The 21879-nt window shown below is 44.0% G+C and overlaps 1 protein-coding gene and 2 non-coding genes across 6 annotated transcripts in view; 1 reads left to right on the top strand and 2 right to left on the bottom strand.

Moving 5' to 3' along the window:
• The window catches only part of TEX2 (testis expressed 2), a 118869-nt gene extending 105819 nt beyond the window's left edge, over positions 1–13050 (top strand). For 3 of the 4 annotated variants that reach the window (XM_053567666.1, XM_053567667.1, XM_053567668.1), the window contains exons 9-12: positions 5233–5358; positions 6741–6950; positions 9693–9813; positions 11389–13050. In XM_053567666.1, the coding sequence (XP_053423641.1) occupies positions 5233–5358; positions 6741–6950; positions 9693–9813; positions 11389–11511 (580 nt within the window). In that variant the 3' untranslated portion in view covers positions 11512–13050. The remainder of the gene's footprint in view (positions 1–5232; positions 5359–6740; positions 6951–9692; positions 9814–11388) is intronic. The other variant, XM_053567669.1, reaches the window with a different exon arrangement.
• A 1056-nt stretch (positions 13051–14106) lies between these two features.
• On the bottom strand, positions 14107–14239 carry LOC128571471 (small nucleolar RNA SNORA76). Its single transcript, XR_008375878.1, has one exon. It is a non-coding gene; the product is annotated as a small nucleolar RNA SNORA76 (small nucleolar RNA).
• Positions 14240–14441: 202 nt separating this feature from the next.
• LOC128571435 (small nucleolar RNA SNORD104) lies at positions 14442–14511 on the bottom strand. Its single transcript, XR_008375850.1, has one exon. It is a non-coding gene; the product is annotated as a small nucleolar RNA SNORD104 (small nucleolar RNA).
• Between the last annotated feature and the right edge of the window lie 7368 nt (positions 14512–21879).

Genomic DNA, 21879 nt, shown 5'->3' with positions numbered 1-21879 from the left:
CTTGAGATTGGGAGTAGTAATGAGGCTTTTGTGGCAGGGGCAGTCTTTCAGATGTCCCCAGTTTGAATGCTGGGGTTCTGAACTCATCAGACTCCACTTCTAATGCTGCTGTCCCTGTCCTACCACATGAGCAGCCATGACCTGCAGAAGCAGCTGCTTAGAAAAATGAAGCACCTTAGGCAGAAGCAGCCTGGGAAGTGAGGTCTAATGAAATGGGAGCATGGCAGAACAGACTTCAGTCAGAAGCATTTCTGCAAAGAGCTCCCTTTGGAAACAGCCCCGGGCTGACACAGAGGTACAGGTATTCCACTGGAAAGAGCTCTTGGAGCATCAGGTGTTGCAACCAGGCCCAGTCCCTGAGGTCCTTGACACTTAGGCATTCCATGTTCACTTCTGTTCATGTGGCTCTCTTGGCACAATTTCAAGTTCATAAACTCTGTCTGACCAGAGGATGGACATGTTTCCAAACAAGCCACCCTTCTCCAGACTGAGTGACAAAAATCCTCTGCTTTAGGAATGTGATGATAATATATTTAATTTTTAATATATTTCTTAAAGTACCATTTTTTTCCCCTAGAAGAATGTTATAAAATGTTTGGCTTCTTTCTGTGAGGGGGTTAAATTATATGTTCACGTGTAATTGGCTGTCATTTAAGTTTAAAAGCAAGGAAGAATACAATCCAGACACACTTGATGTGGGAGAAAAAAGGCCTGGAAAATGAACTCTTAACCCTTTTTTGCATAAAGGACCCCTCTGGGAATCTGAGACCTCTGGATCCTTCTTCCAGAAAATGCCTCCACACGTGCCATTTGGCACACAGTTTCTGAAACCATTGAGAGCCTCTGAAAGCCCCATAATAATTTTAGAATCCAACTTGTTTCTTGCGTCCTGAATCACTTTGAGGTTAAGTCATAGAGGAGGGAAGGAGGTCAGTGTCCGCAGTATCTGTGGTTAAGCTTGTGCTCTTTGATACTGACATCTCCCTCAATATCACACCTCCAAAGCTCAGGATGTTAGAAAAGTTGGCCCACAGCAGCCCTTTCCTCCAGGGCCCCACACCTAAGGGTCCACTCCCCGTTGTCTGCCTGGCAGGGCCCCTGGTTTGTCTCCCCATCTTTTTCAGTACTGTTCAAATACGCAAATGAGTATCCAGTGAGAAGTCTGTGGAGATGCTGCCCCCTCCCTAACCCTGAGAGTCCTTCCTGATAGGAAGTTCCTTCACCTCAGCACCTTGAGGGTGAGATGGAGACTCTGAAATCTGTGTTGCTGTATTCTAGTGAGTCCCAAGTCCCCTCCTTTTGAAATGTGTATCCACTGTATACTTGTGGGTATTTTTCCTTTAGTCTTTTTACTTCCCAGATAATCTTTTTGTCACACACTGTAGTTAACCTAACTTGGGGCAGTAAGGTACTCAAGTGAAGTCAGGCAGTGAGCTGAGCAGTCTTCACTGTAGGAATTGACCAGAAGAGGACCAGAATGAATCAGTAAGGGCAGCGTGCTGCGTCTGGTATTTAAATGAGGAGTGGTGTTGGAATGGAGTGTTTCCTGTAAGGCACCTGGCTTGTTCTTGCTCCAGCACTGCAGTCTGGGCCTGTGTGTAAGTCCCCAAGTCAGAGGGTGGCCCCCTCTGCTCTCCACATTGGGTCACTAGTCCACCGTATACCCTAAACCACTCTGCATCCAGGGCCCTGATGTTCTGGGTACCGAGTACTTTGAGTTCATACTGTGACTAGGTCTAGTTTGTGGGTGTGTGACAGATGTATGGGACCAGTTTCTCTCAAGTAAAAAAAAAAATCACTAGATCTTGTGTGTACTGCCAGAAAGGACACTCTTGAGATGCTGGCCAGATGCTGGCTCGGCACCTGTAGCTCAAGCAGCTAAAGCGCTAGCCATACACATACACCAGAGCTGGCAGGTTCAAATCCAGCCTGGGCTTGCCAAACAACAATAACAACTATAAACAAAAAATAGCTGGGTGTGTGGTGGGTGCCTGTGGTCCCAGGTACTTGGGAGGCTGAGGCAAGAGAATCGCTTAAGCCCAGGAGTTGGAGGTTGCTATGAACTGTGACTCAATGGCACTCTAACCCAGTGTGACAGCTTGAGACTCTGTCTCAAAAAAAAAAAAAAAATCACTAGATGCTTATGAATGTGGTCTCTCTCAAAGCACACTCTTCACAGGGCTGCTCAGTCTGATTATGAGTTCTTCTCTAAAACTATGTTTTTGGAGCTGCTTTTTAGACTTGCATCTGTAGTCTGTGACATTCTTTTAACTATCCCAAGGAGTAACAGCAATCACCCTGCTTTGTAAGATGGTTTGGTTCTTTGAGAAGTTGTTAGAAGTCATCAGAAGTGATAGTGATTATGAGACCAAGAAATAAAATACAGTAGAACCTCCATAGTTGACCACCTCCTTAAGTTGACCTAATTTTCATAGACTGGATATGCCACTTGTACATATCGATACAGCAGGCCTAGTTCCGTATGTTGACCACCTCAGTCTATTGCAATCCTTTGGGTGGTCAGCTTACAGAGGTTCTATATTTGGTCCAAGACTATAGTCTAATAAAATAATCCAGTTTTTGTTAGGTGTCTGGCTCCATATTTCCAAAAAGATTTTTTTGGCAGAGACTGCCTAACTGGAATAAGCCTTTGAAAGGCTATCACACTCATCTGGAATTCTGAGGTGTGTTTAGCACAATTAGGATCATTGCATTCTACCACATCTTCCTCAAAGATACGCATTATTTCTTTCTCTGAAGTTCATGCTGAAGTCATAAGGCTGAGATCATAAAATGCATGTTTGTTTATAAAACTGAATATCAGCTAACCATTTAACTGCACAATTAGTAAGTATTAGGGGCCACATAATGCAGCTGTCAGCACAGGGAGTAGAGGTATTATGTGGTCCAAGTTGGAACTTCACATCATCTGATCTGGTTTACCTGATACAACATTATCTAAATTGTCTACTTCAAGCCACAAAATTTACCCTATTCTTTGTCCTGCAGAGGATTAATTTGGGAACCTGAGAGCTCACTGCAGTGCTCAGCCTTTGGCATCTTCTGCCCAAGGTCTGGAGCTGCCAGATGACAGACTGGTAGGGACAAGACAGGACAGGCATTGGCTCAGCAGATCTCACCGTGGTCCCAGATCTTGCAGGCAGCCTTTTGTGCTGTATGGATGAGGAGCAGACTCCCTGTGCCCTAGGGACAGGTTCTGTACCTGGCAGCAGGAGATTTGAGAGCCAGAGGGCATAGCCATCTTACTGATGGAGACATCAGACATGTTTCTGTGATGTGCAGTTTAGGGGAGATTGATGTCTCTGACTTTCCTTGTTCTGATCCCTTTCTTGGGAATCGTACATTGCTATATACATTTTAAATAAGAGATCTCATTGAGGGCTGCCTACCCAGGGAACACTCTGTGTTCGCTCTGTGATTGATGAATGCACATAAGCATTTCCTGGACCGCCAGGCGTCTGATAGAAGGAGGAAGAGAGTATCAGGTATAGTCCCGTGGCCAAGGACAAGATGCCTTTGTTCCTACAGAGGGAGTTTCCCTTTAACATGAAGTCCAGCCCATTGGCTGGAGTGCAGGCTCTAATGTTTCAGATCTGGGGTTGAGGAGGATCTGTGTGTACTGCCAGAAAGGACACTCTTGAGGTCCTCTTACAATAGGCTCCTGTTTCAGGGGCTGAGGTTTCAGTTCTGCCCTCCCAGTACATCGTGCTGAGGCCGCTGATGGGCCTTCAAGTCCATACCAGCATGTGTGCTCTGGCCTTTGGTGGCCTTGGCCTCCACTGGCCAGTAGATGACTGCCCCTATGGGCTTCTGATGGCCCAAGGGTAGCATCAGAAAAAAACTAAAGAATCACAGCTGCAGGGAGCTAGGAGCTGAGCTCTACTGCCTTCCTCTCTCTAAGTAATTGTGTCTTTGTCAAAAATACAAGGCCCAAGCTGGGCACAGTGGCTCACACGTGTATTCCTAGCACTCTGGGAGGCCAAGGCATGTGGATTGCCTGAGCTGACGGTTCAAGACCAGCCTGAGCCAGAGTCAGACCTCATCTCTAAAAATAGCTGGGCGTTGTGGCGGGCACCTATGGTCCTAGCTACTAAAGAGGCTGAAGCAAAAGAATCACTTGAGCCCTAGAGTTTGAGGTTGCTGTGAGCTATGATGCCATAGCACTCTACTGAGGGCAATACACTAAGGCTCTGTCTCCAAAAAAAAAAAAAAAAAAATTATAAGGCCCAACCAGTGACCATTTGGTTGCTTAATAATGTTCAGAGACTACTCTATCCCTCATTCTTTTCATTCTGATTGACTCTCTGAACTTTAGAAATCATCCTACCAGTGCTGTGAAGCAAAGCCACAGTCCTAGGAGGGAACCTCCTTTTGTGGGTCAAAAGCTTGGCGGAGCAGCCTCCAGTCCCCCCCAGAGGGAAACTTTGATCAACTTCTACTACTGGTGGCCAGCACCACCACCCCATGACTCTGGAAAAGAGTATCCAGCCTATAAAGATGAGCAAGGGGCATAGCTCTCTGAGGAGGCCTTTTGTTACTTTAATTTAAAAAAATGGTCTTTAAATTGGTCCTTTTCTAGGGAAGTTCCTGGTTCTCATGCCAGTTACTTCCTAGAGGCCTTTGAGACTTGTTGGCTTTTTCTGTGATCCTCAGATGATGTGCAGGTGTGGGGTAAGACATGTAAGGAAGGAGTCTCAAGTCAAAACTAATTTGGGGGTAACTGAGTCAGAAAGCATCATAATTGTTCAATAGCTAGAGTCAAGGGACTTGGCTGAACATCTCCATCATCAGTGAGTGGTGGTCATGTCACCAACATAAGCTGTCACCTCACCTTCGCAACTATCTGCTCTTTCCATTCTCCCTCCCATTTGGCTGTGCTGCTTGCTGATGATGTCACTGCATCTTATGATGATGTCACTGCATTTTATGTGGACCGCATCACATCCCCACTATTGTGCTTCCGATGCACACTCCAAAGCAAACTCTTCCAGGCCCAAGTCCTCTGTGGTCCTGTCAGGGGACTTGGTGCTGAAGAGTCTCTCAAGCAAACATGCCAATCCAAGGATTCCTGGATTGAGCCTCTTTTTTTGGGTGGGTTGGAGAGAGTGACAACCTGGCTGAGCGTGTGTGCATGGGTGTATGTGTGTTCTGGTTTTGAGCAGGGCTTGGGCTGTGGGGGCAGACTGCAGTGGTGACTCTCTGCCTGTGCAGTTGCAGGCCCAGGGTGTTCTGTCTGGCTGACAGCGACGAGGAATCCTCCAGTGCTGGCTCCTCCGATGAAGATGACGCTCCAGAGCCCAGTGGGGGAGACAAACAGGTGCTCCCAGGAGCTGAAGGGTGAGTAGGCCAGCCAGAGCTTCTGGAGTCCCCTGGGGTCAGGGCACAAGTTGGCAGTGAGCCTTGTTTCCCTCTTCCTCTGATCTTTGTTCCTACGCTGAGTGGTTTTTGCATTGATGTCCAGTGTCAGAGGGTTATTTAAATTCCAGATCCCAGAGCCAAAAAAAAAAAAAAAAAACCTATAGGTTTCCTTACTTAAGACAGTTCCGACCCAAATGGCTTTCTAATGTGTCAAAGGGCACAGAGCCTCACCCTGGGTCTTCAGAAGCAGCACAGAGCACATACCCCCTCCCAGCGTCTGGTGGACAGACAGACTTGCTCGCTCAGCTGGGTCACATTTGCCGTTTGTTGAACTCTAGTTCCTGCACAACTGAAACATTCAGGTGATTTCTTTGGCGAAATTTGAAGACTGGATGATTTAGCTGATCTTTTGGATCATGAACTTCACTGGGGGGCTATATTTGCCTGCTACTTTGACTGCGGAGTGATCAAAGTGTTTTAAGTCCATAAGGATCTTTTCATTATTTAAAGTGAGTTGAAGAAACTAAGATGAGAAAGAAGCCAGATGATTCAGAAACTTCAGTAAGAAAACATCAACCTATTCACTTCTGAAATCTACTAGGAATTGAGAAGAAAATCGGATGTTTAGAGAGTTGGTGCTAAAAAAATCTAGCTGCTTGACCTTCTGAAGAATGGTTGCTTTCTCTACACACATACTATTCCTCATGCTATGGAACTGTGGAGGATTTTCAAAAGCAATATTCTCTCTTTTTAGCCTCTTAGGTCAGTCTTACGGTAGATGTAGCCTGATTACAAAAGCTCGTTTTCTTGACCTGTTAGCATGTTAGCTTAAGGTAGCATTTTTTTGTAAAAGAAATGCCAAGCCCTTTGAAAAGTAATTATCACTCAGAACTGGTATGAGATCAACTAAAGGCAGTCAATTAGTTATTGGTTTTTGTACCTGTTGATAGAGCATTGATTTACTATTTTATGTATGGAGATTGTGAGATTCTTCTAATAGGACACTAGCTTTTTATTCAGTATTTTGAGTTGTATGAAGGAGGCAAGGTAAGAAACCTGTACGAGGCCTATATCCCGCCCTTTTTGTTGTTAAGACTTGGGCACTGTCTGACATGTATACCTTCTCTAGTGTAGTAACGGGGGGTGATTTGACACCCCCAGGAGAGATGTGCCAATGTCTGGAGACATTTTTTATGGTCGTAACTGGGAAGGAGAGTGCTACCAGCAACCCCAGGACAGAATGACCCAGCCCATAGCCTCAGGAGTTGCTCTCAAGTAAGGTGAACAAGGAACCACAGGTTTTTGTTTGTGAAAGAGCCAGGTTCATACTAACCACCCACATTTGTGTTCTACATTTAAAGGTATGTTGGAGGTCATCGAACAAGTAAGATTATGAGGTTTGTTGATAAAATTACCAAGTCAAAATATTTCCAAAAGGCAACAGAGACAGAGTTCATTAAAAAGAAGATTGAAGAAGTCTCCAATACGCCCCTGCTGCTGACTGTTGAAGTACAGGAATGTAGAGGAACCTTGGCGGTCAACATTCCACCACCCCCAACTGACCGAATATGGTAGGTAGGGTGCCCTCAGGGACAGCAAGTGATTCCTCTTATTGCTTGACCATAAGAATCCCAGCGGGCTTAACCCTGGGCTTATGGGGAGAAGCACTTCTAAATATTTTTCATGGGACCTTAATGTTAGTTGTAAATCTCATTGTACTTTCTTCTGTGACTGGCTAATCACATTTAAGGATTCCTCTTCACATACTAGAAAAAAAGTTAACGTTAATACATGAAGTTTATGGTATGAGCTCTTTCAGTTCCTGATCTTCCTCCTCTCTAAAGCCAACTGTTCCACCAGTAGTAACAGCTGTCATTTGTAAAAAGAGCCCTTATTCTCTGCCTGGCCTGGCTTGTAACTGCATCGCCTGGTTAGTCCTCACAGCATCCTGTTGAGGTAGGCCCCCAGCTTACATACGGAGTCACGTATCCAGCAGAGTTCAGACGGGGGGTGGGGGGGGGAATTCCCTGAGGTGTTGAGGTGGCAGGAGCACATGCACTTGGTCTGTGTGGTGGGAGGTCTATCTGAAGAGTTGGTTCTCAGCCCCAGGTGCATGTTTGAATCACCAGGGGAGGCCAGGCACGGTGGCTTACGCCCATAATTCTAGCACTCTGGGAGGCCAAGGTGGATGGATTGTTTGAGCTTAGGATTAGAGACCAGCCTGAGCAAGAGTGAGACCCTGTCTCTACTAAAAATAGAAAAACCTAGCCAAGTGTTGTGGCAAGAGCCTGTAGTCCCAGCTACTTGGGAAGCTGAGGCAAGAGGATTGCTCAAGCCTAAGAGTTTGAGGTTGCTGTGAGTGGTGATGACACCATGGCACTCTACCAAAAAAAAAAAAAAAAAAAAATATATATATATATATATAATATATGTGTATATATATGTGTGTGTTTGTATATATATATTTCTATCAAGGTTTATGAAGAGGAAAAATATGTAAACACAATGAAAATATGTATAGCTCTATGTTGTGTATTCATAGAGCAAAACCAACATGCTAGTATGTATCCTTGGTGTCCAGAGGGTTTGTAGGAATGATCATGAGAGGATTTATTTAATTGACTAACAATTTGATGATGATGCTGGTATTTCCCAATAAAACTTAAAAATGCCTTTTTAGATCTTTTTTAAGTAATATTTTCATTATTAAAAAAAGTGATTGGAAGACACGAGGGGGAAAAAACAAGAAAAAAATAAAAGTCCATAATCCAATCATCCAGAAATAACCAGTTATTTCCTCATTGTACAGTCTTCTACACCTTCATAAAAATTTTTTGAATAGTAAGAGTTGATACACTATTTCCTCCCCTTTCTGCCAAGTTCTTTGATTTATCAGTTCCTGTGGCTCAGTGAGTAGGGCACTGGACCCATATACCGAGGGTGGTGGGTTCGAACCTGGCCCCAGCCAAACTGCAACAAAAAAATAGCCAGGTGTTGTGGCAGGCACCTATAGTCTCAGCTACTCAGGAGGCTGAGGCAGGAGAATCGCCTAAGCCCAAGAGCTGGAGGATGCTGTGAGCTGTGACGCAACGGCATTGTTAGGTATTCTGAGGGTGACAAAGTGAGACTCTGTCTCTTAAAAAAAAAAAAGAAAGAAAGAAATGCTACTGCTCCATGGGAGGCCTCATTAGCAAGAGACACTATTAAAAATTAAAGGCCTCTAAGTTTGTGCCACTGAACACATGTTCAAGTGTTTATATGTTACTGATCCACAGAGATAAGTATAGACATGCAGAGGGTTTAGGGCAATTTGACATTTTTGTCATATTTCTAAAAACTTTGGTCCATGACAGAGTCAAGTTTTTAGCTAGTTTGATAGCGGACAGGGTCTTGTCTGGATACTTTACTAACAGTTCTGAGAGCCAGTCTGCACCCTGGGGAAGGCACAAAAAGCATAGTGTGGGGTGTGAGGTGGAAAAGGTTGTGTGTAGAATGTGCCCCATGGGCACATCCACAGGAGAGTGTGAGGAACAGTTACCCTACTTCTCTCAGGGGTGACACGGAGAGAGGGGCCATACTTTCACTTTCTACTTCACCCACTTGCTATGTATGTTTCAATTTGATAATGTACATGTACTTTTTCTATGAATATAGAAGAAAGGTCATTACCATTTTAGGAAAAAAATCAAAAAACAATGCCTGGGTCAGATTTTTCCAGTGGTGCTACCTGGCTTTCCCAGTTTGTCAGAACTGTTATAATTCCATCCCACTCTAACACCATTCAGGGACACAGGGAGCTCACAATTCATATTTTCTGTGCTGAGTTATTTTTGGAGGGGATTTTCAGAATGAGAGAATACTTTAAGTAGTGATAAAGCCCTGTGTGATTGAGGAATATGTGCTACCCATGCTTGTCTGCTTCCTTTCTTTGAGAGAGATATTTCATATATATGTATACACACACATAGATATAGATATATATATATTTTTTTTTTTTTTTTTTTTTTTTGAGATAGTCTCACTTAGTCACCCAGGCTAGAGTTTCTGTGCCACCACCCTAGCTCACAGCAACCTCAAACTCCTGGGTTCAAGCAATTCTGCCCCAGCCTCTCGAGTAGCTGGGACTATAGGCACCAGCCATAATGCCCGGCTAGTTTTTCTATTTTTTTAGAGACGGGGTCTCAGTCTTCCTCAGACTGGTCTCGAGTTCCTAAACTCAAGCAATCCTCTCACCTCGGCCTACAGGCGTGAGCCACCACACCTGGCCCTTTCTTTGCTTTTAAATGTGGTTATTACTTGTCTTCTTCAAAAAGGTATGGTTTCCGGAAGCCACCCTATGTTGAGCTGAAAGCTCGGCCAAAACTTGGAGAGAGAGAAGTGACTCTGGTTCATGTGACAGACTGGATAGAGAAGAAACTGGAGCAAGAGTTTCAGGTAAACGCGTCATGTTATCTAGTGTTTCACACCGAGTATAAAAAGCTCTGGGTAGAGCCAAGGTACTGAACCTCATCTTTCATTTTGAGATGAAAGCTATGGACCTTCATCCCAGGAGAGTACACATTTGATCAAACATGGGCTTAAAATTTGGGTTATAGTTTCAAAAACCCCAAACCTTGTCCGGAGAACATTACAACGTTCAGCCTTCAGAAGAAACCCAAAAGACAGGACAGAGAGCAAAGAGATGACATGTGTTACCGGTAAGCCTGCTGGCACTGTCTGGACGTTGTTTTGCCCCTCATGAGGCCTGTGGTCAGGCAAGTTGCTCACTGCCCTTATGTGTTCAACCTCACTCAGTTTGTTCAGTTCAGCAAACATTCTGTGTGCCGAGTACCACCTACCCTGGAAGCCCCCAGATGCGTCAGGCGTGCCCTCCCCTGGATAGCTTCTGCTGCAGTCTTGGAGTCTACTAAGCCAGAGTTTATTCTCCACGCCTGTTCTCTGCATTCTGCCACCAAAAGTAATAGCATTGTGGCTGAGGCCCTGGGGTGAGCTTTTTCCATCAAATTTTTATCAGATATTTGAGGCACAGTTGTCCGTCAAGGTTTTGTGGATTAGCAAATGTACTTTGTAATGAATTTCACCTTTTGAGGACAACCTCCATTCTTTTGGTATATTTTGAGTTAAAACCTTTCAAAAACTTGTATTATTTAAAAGCTGGAGATTAAACATAACCAATTTCTGAAATAACCAGTTTTTGGAAAGGTACTTTGAACCCAGATGGCAGAAGGAAACTCTTGGCTTCAATTTTTTTCCTTTTTCTTATATTCCTAGATTCTACATTAGGAATTTGGGTGGCTGGCTCATCCCTTTTAGGGGGTATTGAGCTACAAGGAGGAAAAGAAGAGGAAGCAGAGGGGTGCCCAGTATCCTTGAGAGAGGTTGGAAAGCTGAAGGCTGACTGCTGACCCTCTCACAGCAACCTGCTGGTTTTGTGTTGTGCTTTTGTCAGAGAACATTCCTGAGGACTGAAGATGTTGCCAACATTCCCAAATAAAGTTATTTTATAAACAGGACCATTACTGTTGGTCACTGATTATCCTTTGGGTGCTCACTAGAGTAGAATTTCTTTCATATATAGCTTCGTGTGGTTCTAGTTTGAAAAAAAAATTAGCTTGCGTTTTGATAGGATTTAAAGAGAGAAATTCACTTGGAATATATGTTCTGGACATAGTAATTTGGAAATACTGTGAGTAACTGAAGCCAATTCTCCTAAATTAATGTTGTTGAGTATTCATCAATTCATAGAAATAATTGCATTATATGTACATGAAATCAAAGGCTCCATCTGCCTCAGAGCTAATTTATTGGATTCTTGTCTTCTTGGACTGGTGTGATTCCTCATTTCTTTCTAAATAAAAGTATAGTGGGAGAATTGGTTTGGAATATGTAGGAAGGTTTCCTATGTATTTTTAAAAACATGTCCAAGGCCTAAAATTCTTTAGAACAAAATAGGGTAACAACCTGGCAAAGTGTTCTTCTACATAGCTGTTCTTTAATATCTTCCTACAGAAAGTTTTTGTCATGCCAAACATGGATGATGTTTATATCCCCATAATGCACTCCGCCATGGACCCTCGCTCCACTTCCTGCCTCCTGAAAGACCCATCTGTGGAGGCTGCAGATCAGCTGTGATGGGTGACGTCGGACGTTCCCAGTATTATGAGATGGAGCTCAAGGTGTGGGATTCTTGGCCGCCATCTGTGCTGTAGAACTGGCCTTCAATGTGCCACAGCCACTGTTTCTTAAAGGACTGCTTCTGCCCTCTGCCTGCCAGTGCCCATTCCACTGTGAGGTGTCATTCCCTGCATCCAGTGACTGGTGTCTGAACTGCCTACTGCAAAGCTTTGACCTGGCAAAGGAGACTAGGGAAGAATTATCATGGTGGATCCCAAAGTTACAGGTGACTCACACCGTGGCTTTTTTAAGTCTGCCAGTTTTTGTGACAGGATATGAGCACATTAAGAGCAAAGGTGTACAGCTAGAAGGCCCCTTGCCTCCTCAACTCCTCCAAAGCTTTTCCCTCAGGCAGCGGTGCACAACAGAACATCTTTTCACGTCTGTACTTTGTACGTAGCCTTCCATGCTCCCAGAGAAATGTCAGTGTGGTGACGTGTGGAGAGTGGGAGTGAAATTTTGTGAGCATTTTCATTGGTGTTAAAGAGATAGGCATAACAACCTAATTTTCCACATTAAATTGTGCATTTTGGAAGTAGCCATAGAACACACACACACTAACACACTATCAGGTGGAGGAGGGCCAGTGGGCTTAAGTGAACATTAGGCAAAGCCATGAGATCAAATCATCCCAAACCTTTTACCAGTGAGGTGCAACCACCTGGTTTCTAACATCCTGATTCTTCGTGAGACAGGAGCGTATGTGAAAACAGCAAACACTGCACACTAGATTGTTCTCTCATGGGGTGGGGCCAGAAAGCCAGAGCCAGTCTTCCCATCTGGCATTTCCTGTGTGTTCCAGGAGCTTTTATATAGGAATCTAAACGCTTTGTTAATCTCATTAGTGGGAGTTTGTGGGCAGTTCCTTTTTCTGATGGCCCAAAGGGAGAACTGCCCTGGAAGTCCAGACCAAAAGTTTGCCCAACATCAGACACTACATATTCAAAATTAATGTGACCTTTAAAAAATGTTGCCAACTTAATTTTGTGCATTTGTGTCAGAATATTTAGTTTACAAGGTTGAGGGCTTTCTAACTGTATCATTTGCTTTGAGAAGTAAACCTAATGTTTTTATTTAAAGCTGCATTTAATGTCAAAATTACCTTAGGTAACTTGATAATTTACATCTGTGGACAAAGCTAATAGTGTTTTAAACAGCACCTTGCCTGAACATACTTTAAAGAAATTAATATATTGAAAAAACAAATCTGAATCCTTATTTGTTTTACTTCCACCATTAAAGCATTTGACTTAAATTGCTAGACCATTCCAGTTGATGTACTGTTCTAATTTCTCATTGTGCAGGTCAATTTGCCTGTCAGAGTGAGCATGTCCTGGTCACTGGGCTTTATAATTTTTGTGCAATAACTAAAGGCAAAGGACTAGATGCACTACTGTGTAAGGAGAACACGACTGTACCCTGTTGCACCTTAAATAGTATGTGGGGACGTACAATCGCTTGCATTGTTTCACAAAATAAATCTCATGTCAAATTCTAGTTAAGCATCTAATTTATTTCTATGGAATTCTTTTCAGATAAACATGGACAAAGTAAACAGTACCGAACACTTGGGCCCTCACCTGGCAATAGCTTTTATTTACTAAGTGATCAGTGGCCTACTCCTCTTAAAGATGCAAGGCAGTCTTGACCATAACCTTGCACATCCTAGGTCCAGTTAAAGTTCACAGCCTTAGTCCCTAGTAATCCTGTCAATTTGGGGCCCTCTAAGTTATTGAATGTAAAGTACTTGTGACTCCTTGCCCACCATTACCACCCACTATTCAGATGCTCAGTACCTGAAGTCCACGTGAAGATCTGACATCAGTAGAAGGTGGACTATGAACAGGTGACTTATGTATTATTTAGGTTCCTCATGTTATACCCACCTACGTATAACATCTTCACAACCTCGTGTTTTAATATGCTCAAAGCTTAAGCCCCAGACCTAAATAAGCAGTTTGCTTGCATGGCAGTATTTGTAAATAGGTGATGACATTACCTTAGCGGAGAATTAAAATTCATTCATCCTCAGACCTTCCTGTCGAGCATGAGTGCTCCGCCATCCTACACTGTTTAACTAAACCTCCGTCTTTCACTGACCACTGAGGGATGACAGCTTGGGACTTAAGACACAACCTACCCAGCGCAACTCAGGGAAAGCAGAGGAATGTACGGGTGTACATGCCGGTCACTCACTGCGCAGAGGCTACAACACCCCCCCACACACACACACATACCCGGACATTTCATCCTTTGTGTTAACAATGCATCAACCAACCTTTTGGGCACCTGGGACCGGTTTCGTGTTACCCCCGGATGGGATGGCGGGAGGCAGAGCACTGAGATGGTGTGTGGAGCCGCCGTAAATACAGATAAAGCACCTTTCCTTGCTCGTCCGCCCCGCGGTCCGGTTCCTACGTTTCAAGGACAACTTCCCCAAGGCGGGGTGAGGGAAGCGGAGTTCTGCGGCCCAGTTCCTCACAGGCCGCGAACCGGTACCAGCCGTCGCAAAATGCCTGGAAAACGGCCCATCCGTAGCCACGGCAGCCGCCGCCGTGTCGCTCGCGGTTAAAAGGGCCGCCCGCGGTGAGGGCAGGCGGCCCCAGTTATACGCAAGCCTGTGCTCTGGCGCTGCAGCCTGACCCCCGGCGCTACGAGGAAGCGCAACGGGGCTCAAAGGCAGCGCGTCGCCAACGACTCACACCGACACCAGCGTTGGGTTCAAAGCGTTTTATTGAAGGGAATTAGGGGCAGGGAACAAAGAAGCGCGTGGGATGCTGCGATCCGACGTCTTCGGCCAGACCGGGACCTGTAAGATCGACCGCGAAAGGTGAGCGGGGTGCGCCCCTCGGCCTGTCCCACCCCCGCCTCCGCCTCCGCTCCGGCCGGCTCAGACTCCAGTTCGCATCACCCGCGTCAGCAGTCTAACACGTGCTTTTATGGGAAAGTCATCACGGCCAGCCAGCCGCGCGCCTCCCTCCCTGCTACCGGGCCCACCCGGCCGTACGGCCAACTCGGCAGTCACACCTCACCTCACTAGTTTTGCAACCGCGGAAAGAACGGGTAGCGCCTACAGCGTTTACTTAAAGGAGCAGACCGGAGGTGGTTGGGCGGGCTTTGCCGCTATTAACCAATAGTAAGTCAAACTTCGACCACGTGCGTTTAAGGTGGTCTGACGATTGGTCATGTTTGCTGAGTCCTCCAGCGTATAGACAGCTCTCATACCAACCATAGAGGTGGGCGTCTAGGAGGCGCTGAGCGTTTGAGTGGCGCGGCGTCTTGACCGCTTCGGGGTTTATTTTGACATCTTCGCAGGCGTGTAGTTGGCGCACGTCTCTGCGGTACACAAAAGAAAGCTTTACAAACAACAGGAGACAAGTAATGCCTAACTGGTATGAGATAATTCTGTGCCAAGAGCTGGGTTAGGAGTTGAGGAGTAAAATTGAACAAAACTGCCCCGAGTTCAGCATAACCTGTAGTGGTGGAAAGAGCTTGTCTTTTCAAGAGAGCAGATTGCAACCATATCCTGAGTTTGTGATGCATTCGCTCTCTGACCTTGGTCATTTAACCTTTCTGACCCTCAATTTCTGAAAATTAGGAATATCCCCCTGAAAGTTGTAAGGATTAAGTAAATTAAAAGTCAGTCACCTGGCACATTTTTAGTGATTAAAAAACAAAACAAAACTTTTTAAAGGACTGGCGTGATGGGGATGTATAGAAGTCTTCATGGACATTTGTTTCCATTTCATTTGGGAGTGAATTACAGGATCATGTGAAAAGTTTGTATCTTTAACTTTTTAGGAAACTGCCAAACTGTTTCTCAAAGTAGTTGTGCCATTTTACATTCCCACCAGCAATGTATAATAGTTCTAATTGCTTTAAATCCTAGTCAACACTTGGTATCGACACTCTTAAGTTTAGCCATTTTAGTGGATGCGCCTTATTGTGTACAGGCTCTTGCTTTGTCAACTAAAGCTGTTGAACTCTTTTCATAAGCTTTTTCAGTGACCATTAGCATATCTCCTTTTGTAAAGTGTTCAGATCACCTACCAACTTTTAAAATTATTTTCTTATTAATGAGTTGTATAGGTTCTTTATATCTAGGCCTAATTCCTTATCCTGTGTTCTAAATCTTCTCCTGATCTATTTGCTTTTTTGTTTTCTTGATAGTATCTTTCAAAGTGGTGACACTTTTAATTTTGATGAAATCTAATTTATCAATATTTTTCTTTTATAGATACTGCTTCTGGTATCTTATCTAAGAAATCTTTGCCCAGTACAGACCACTAAGGTTTTTCTTCTACGTTTTCTTCTAGAAGTTTTATAGTGCTTGCTCTTATATTTGTGTCTATTATCTTTTGCAAGTTAATTTTTGTGTATCATGAAAGATAAGTGTTTTAGGTTCATTTGTTAGTGTATGAATATCCAACTGTTCCAGCACCATTTGTTGAAAAGAATATCCTTTTACATTGATATCTTATAAGGTTCATTTAAAAAAAAAAATCAGTTGACCATATATGTGTGGGTTTATTTCTGAACTCTATTGTATATATTTAATTGACAAATAATAATTGTATATGTAGGTGATTTTATGATATATATATGCACACATGTAGAATAATTAGATCAAGCTTAATTAAGATATCTTTTGGTTAATATGTATATTTTAAAGAGTATTGTTCTGATTTTCTTGTAATATTTTTGGTATTAGCATTGGTAATGCTGGCTTCATAAAAGTGGTTGGGAAATGTTTCTTTTCTTTTTGTTTTTAAGTATTTATTTATCCATCTATCTATCTACTTATTTATGAGAGAATCTTGCTGGTTGCCCAGGCTGAAGTGCAGTGACATGATCATAGCTCACTGTACGCTTGAACTCTTGGGCTCAAGTGATCCTCCTGCCTCAGCCTCCTGAGTAGCTGGAACTCCAGGCAGGTGCCACTACACTAAGCAAATTTTTTGTAGAGATAGGGTCTCACTGTGTTACCCAAGTGGTCTTGAACCCCTGTCTTCAAGGGCTCCTCCTGCTTTGGCTTTCCAACATGCTGGGATTATAGGTGTGAGAAGATTTTAAATTATGAATTAAATTTCCTTAATAGGTACAAAGTTGTTCAGATTTAAAATTTTTTCTTGTGTCAGTTTTTATAATTTGTTACTATTAAGGAATTTTTCCATGTCATCCTAAGATATGAATTTTTTGGCAAAATGTTGTTTATACTATTCCCTTATTATCCTTTTAATGTCTGTAGGATCTCTAATGATGGCCCCTCTTTCATTCCTGATGTTAGTTGGTTTTTTCCCCTTGATCAGTCTAGCTAGAGATTTATCAGTTTTTAACTTCTGGTTTTTAAAAATTTATTTCCACTCATATTTATTATTTCCTTTCTTCTACTTAGTTTGAGTGTAATTAGCTCTTCTCCAAGTTTGTTTGTTCGTTTGTTTGTTTAGAGACAGAGTCTCACTTTGTTGCTCTCTGTAGAGTCCTATGACGTCACAGCTCACAGCAACCTACAGCTCCTGGGCTTAGGTGATTCTCTTGCCTCAGCCTCCCGAGTAGCTGGGACTATAGGCGCCCACCACATTCCCTGGCTATTTTTTTGTTGTTGTTGCAGTTTGGCTGGGGTGGGCTTGAACCCGCCACCCTCGGTATATGGGGCCAGCGCCCTACTCACTGAGCCACAGGCACCGCCCCCAAGTTTTTTAAAATGGGTGCTTAGATCATTAATTTGAGACCTTTTGTAATATAAAAAATTCAAATTTATAATTTTCACTCTGAGGACTGCTTTGGAGGTATTCTACATATTATATTGTGTTTTCATTAACATTCAATTAAACATATTTTCTAATTTCCATCATGATTTCTTCTCTGACCCATGGGTTATTTAAGAGGGAGAGGTTTCATTTCTAAATCGTCAGCAATTTTCCAGATATCTTGTTGTTAATAATATCTAGTTTAATTCCGTTGTGGTAAGAAAATATGCACCACAAAACCTGGCTATTTTTTCTCATTTTTATAGAGACAGGGTCTTGCTATGTCACTCTGGCTGACTTTGAATTCCTGTACTCAAGTACCTGGCCCTCCACTGAAGATTTTTAATATCATGGGCTCATCCCAGAACTAATCATTGTGGGAGGCAAGAGAAAATGCTGATTGTTTTACTTATTCTGGATCCTCCCAGAGCTAGATGATGATGCCCCTGCACTCAAGCCCTAACAACAGAGTGAGACCCTATCTTCAAATAAAGGGGGGGGGGGATGCATTACGGAAGGTATGGTAGCTCACACCTGTAATTCCATCACTTTGGGAAGCTAAGGCAGGAGAATCACTTGAGGCTAGGAGTTCAAAACCAGTCTGGGCAACATAAGGACACCCCATCTCTACCAAAAAATTTTTTAAAAAATTAGCTGAGCATGGTGGCATGCCTGTCTAGTCCCAGCTATTTGGGAGGCTGAGGCAGAGGATCCCTTGAGCCAAGGACTTTGAAGTTACAGTGATCTATGATAGTGCTACTGCACCCCAGCCTAGTCAAGAGAGTGAGACCTCATCTCTAAAAAATAAAAAATAATCTTTTTTTTTTTGTAGAGACAGAGTCCCACCTTATGGCCCTCGGTAGAGTGCCGTGGCGTCACACAGCTCACAGCAACCTCCAAATCCTTGGGCTTAGGCGATTCTCTTGACTCAGCCTCCCAAGTAGCTGGGACTACAGGCGCCCGCCACAACGCCCGGCTATTTTTTTTGTTGCAGTTTGGCTGAGGCTGGGCTTGAACCTGCCACCCTCTGCACATGGGGCCGGTGCCCTACTCGCTGAGCCACAGGCGCCCCCCCTAAAAAATGATTTTTTAAGTGAATGGTAAGAAAACATATGATTTTAAGGAGTGATAACCCAACACATTGTTTAATTTTAAAGGCACATTTTTCTGATTTTCAAAGTTAAGAACAAAGCAACACCATAGCATAGTGGTTCTCAACCTTCCTAATTGCCGTGTTGTTACAAATGGAAAAAAGGGGTGGCGACCCACAGGTTGAGAACGGCTGCCATAGCACAAAGGTATTTACTATGCCTTTCTTTCTTCTCCTTACCTCTACACACACATTCCTAACGAATAGCAATTTAGGGGAGTTGGAAGTTAGAGACTTTGCTTATTGTTAGATGTGGGAAGCCCTGACGTGGGGAGGGACATGCTCCTTTCTGGAGCTGAAAGTGACAGCAGCAGAAGAATGGAGAACAGGGGAGAGTGGAGTGAACGAGGCAGGTGAGGCAGACGGGCCATTCACACAGCCTGTGGTTCATAGTGAAGGTCTTGGACTTTCTAAGAGCAAAGGAAGGCATTTGTGGTTTTAAGCAGGAGAGTGACATGGTCTGATCAAGTTCAAGCTCCTAGGAGTGACAATTGTATGGTCCAGATTTCTCTCCCCAGTAAGAATAACATGAGCTACCAGTTAGAGTGCCTCCTCTGGGTAAGACAGCTTACATATTTTAGCTATAATTCTCAGGACAGGCCTGGTAATATTATTTCTGTCTTTTAGTCCCAAATGTCAGGACAATTAGAGAACCAAAGCTCAGTAAAATTATGTAATTTCTTGACATTTACGCAATTAATAAATGGCCAAGCAGAGCCGAGATTTGAACTTATGGCAGTTTGATTTTAAAGTTATGCCCTTGATCACTATACCATGCAGCCTCCTGAAGTGCTTGTTTTAGTCAAAACTCTGCCTTGTTATATGAGAAGGCTGAGTACATCCAACATTCACACTGCTCACTTCTCACTCCAGTGAACCAAGGGACCAGGTAAAGGAAAAGCAGAGCGGAATCCTAACCTGAAATAGTAGACTAAACCAAAAACCACACAGAAGACCCAGGGTCTGAGGCTCTAGGACAGTGAAGTTCAGCTGGTGTGCATCTTAGGTGTGCCACAACAATTTTTAAAGATCATTAATGAAATTACTTTCAAAAGAAGTTCAAAGCACAGTAAGTATATTCTTTCTTTTTATTTTTTTTTTGATCAACATAATTTAAGTGTGCCACGGCTAGGTTCAAGTGTGCTGTGGAGAGGCAAGAAGAGCATGGGGTTTGGAGGGACCTGAGGCAAGTGTGGAAGGGAGTTCATGCGAAGAGAGAGCAAAACAAGCTCGTCAGGATGAAAGATGGGGGAAGACAGACGACATTGTCTGAAATGACTGTCCAGCCAGCATGGGGACTTGCTGTTGGGTGTGTGTGTGGAGGGAGGGGTGGTGTGGAAGCCGAAGGGCCTAGAGTGGAAGGGACCAAAATCATCTTGTATGATTTCCCTCAACTTCCCTCTTATCTGCCCCAACCTGTCTGTAGCCATCCTTCCCTCCTGCCTCAGATAAAGATACAGCATTTCATCATTTGTTCTTTGAATGAACATTTTAAAAGTCCCTCTTTGGCATTTGAGCCTGTTCTGGGCACTGGAACTAGGAATACAAATAAACAGTCCTTGCCCTCAGGGAGCTCACAAAGTGATTGGAGGTAAAATAACAAAACCCTAGGGTTTAATGCACTTTTTCATCTCTTTTCTCCCTGCTTTGACCACAGAGATTTCTGTAGGTATGGATATGGGTAGGCAAGAGAAAAGGAGAAAGAAAACTGTCCTTGATTGAGAGGTGGCCATGAGCCAGGTGTAATCAAATATACGTATTGATTTAGACCTCAGAAATCCTGACCCAGCATTTTAATCAAGGCTTATTGGTTGTTAAGTGATGAAAACCTAACTCAAACTAACTGGGGTAAATAGGGAATATTCAGTTGACTAGGGAAGTGGAGTGGGGTGGGCTGATCGCAGGCCTACTAGTACAGAATCAGAACTCAGACTTGTTCAGGATTCTCTGACTACATTAGTTCTTGTCTTTCCTTATCAACTTCTTTCTTTTGAGTTTACTTTCTCTCTCTTTTTTTTTTAGAGACAGAGTTTTACTTCGTAGCCCTCTGTAGAGTGCAATGGTGTCACAGTTCACAGCAACCTCTAGTTCCTGGGCTTAGGTGATTCTCTTGCCTCAGCCTCCCGAGTAGCTGGGACCACAGGCACCTGCCACAACGCCTGGCTATTTTTTTGTTGTTACAGTTTGGCCGGGGCTGGGTTTGAACCCACTACCCTTGGTATATGGGGCCCATGCCCTACTCACTGAGCCACAGGTGCCACCCTGAGTTTACTTTCTTTATAGGACAGAGGCAGCTCCTGGGCCTCACACCTCCTGGCTTTGCCACCAGGAAGGAAATGAGTCTGTTTTTTTGTAGAGACAGAGTCTCACTGTACCACCCTCGGGTAGAGTGCCGTGGCGTCACACGGCTCACAGCAACCTGTAACTCTTGGGCTTACGCGATTCTCTTGTCTCAGCCTCCCGAGCAGCTGGGACTACAGGCGCCTGCCACAACGCCCGGCTATTTTTTTTTTGTTGTTGCAGTTTGGCCAGGGATGGGTTTGAACCCGCCACCCTTGGCATATGGGGCCGGCGCCCTACTCTCTGAGCCACAGGCGCCGCCCAGAAATGAGTCTATCTTCATAGCTCTATTTCGCCCTCAGTAGAGTACTGTGGCGTCACAGCTCACAGCAACCTCAAACTCTTGGGCTTAAGCAATTCTCTTGCCTCAGCTTTCCAAGTAGTTGGGACCACAGGCGCCCGCCACAACACCCGGCTATTTTTTGTGTTGCAGTTGTCGTTGTTTGAACAATATTTTAAGGTTTTTTTTTGTTTGTTTGTTTTGTTTTGTTTGTTTGTTTTTTTATTGTAGAGACAGAGTCTCACTTTATGGCCCTCAGTAGAGTGCCGTGGCCTCACACAGCTCACAGCAACCTCCAACTCCTGGGCTTAACCAATTCTCTTGCCTCAGCCTCCCAAGTAGCTGGGACTACAGGCGCCCACCACAACACCTGGCTATGTTTGTTTTTTTTTGAGACAGAGCCTCAAGCTGTAGCCTTGGGTAGAGTGCTGTGGCATCACAGCTCACAGCAACCTCCAACTCCTGGGCTCAAGTGATTCACCTGCCTCTGCCTCCCAAGTAACTGGGACTACAGGCGCCCGCCACAAGACCCAGCTTTTTTTTTTTTTTTTTTTTTTGGTTGCAGCTGTCATTGTTGCTTGGCGGGCCTAGGCTGGATTCGAACCCGCCAGCTCAGGTGTATGTGGCTGGCACCTTAGCCACTTGAACCACAGGCGCCAAGCCACAATATTTTAAGTTTTAACAATATTTTAAGTTTTTGGGTTTTTTTTAGACAGAGTCTCACTATTTTGCCCTTGGTAGAGCACTATGGCGTCACAGCTCACAGTAACCTCAAACTCTTGGGCTTAAGTGATTCTGTTGTCTCA

The sequence above is a fragment of the Nycticebus coucang genome, chromosome 18 (assembly GCF_027406575.1).
Source record: "Nycticebus coucang isolate mNycCou1 chromosome 18, mNycCou1.pri, whole genome shotgun sequence".
Taxonomy (NCBI): Eukaryota; Metazoa; Chordata; class Mammalia; order Primates; family Lorisidae; genus Nycticebus; species Nycticebus coucang.
The sequence above is the reverse complement of the archived record's forward strand: the minus strand, read 5'-3'. Positions and strand labels throughout refer to the sequence as shown.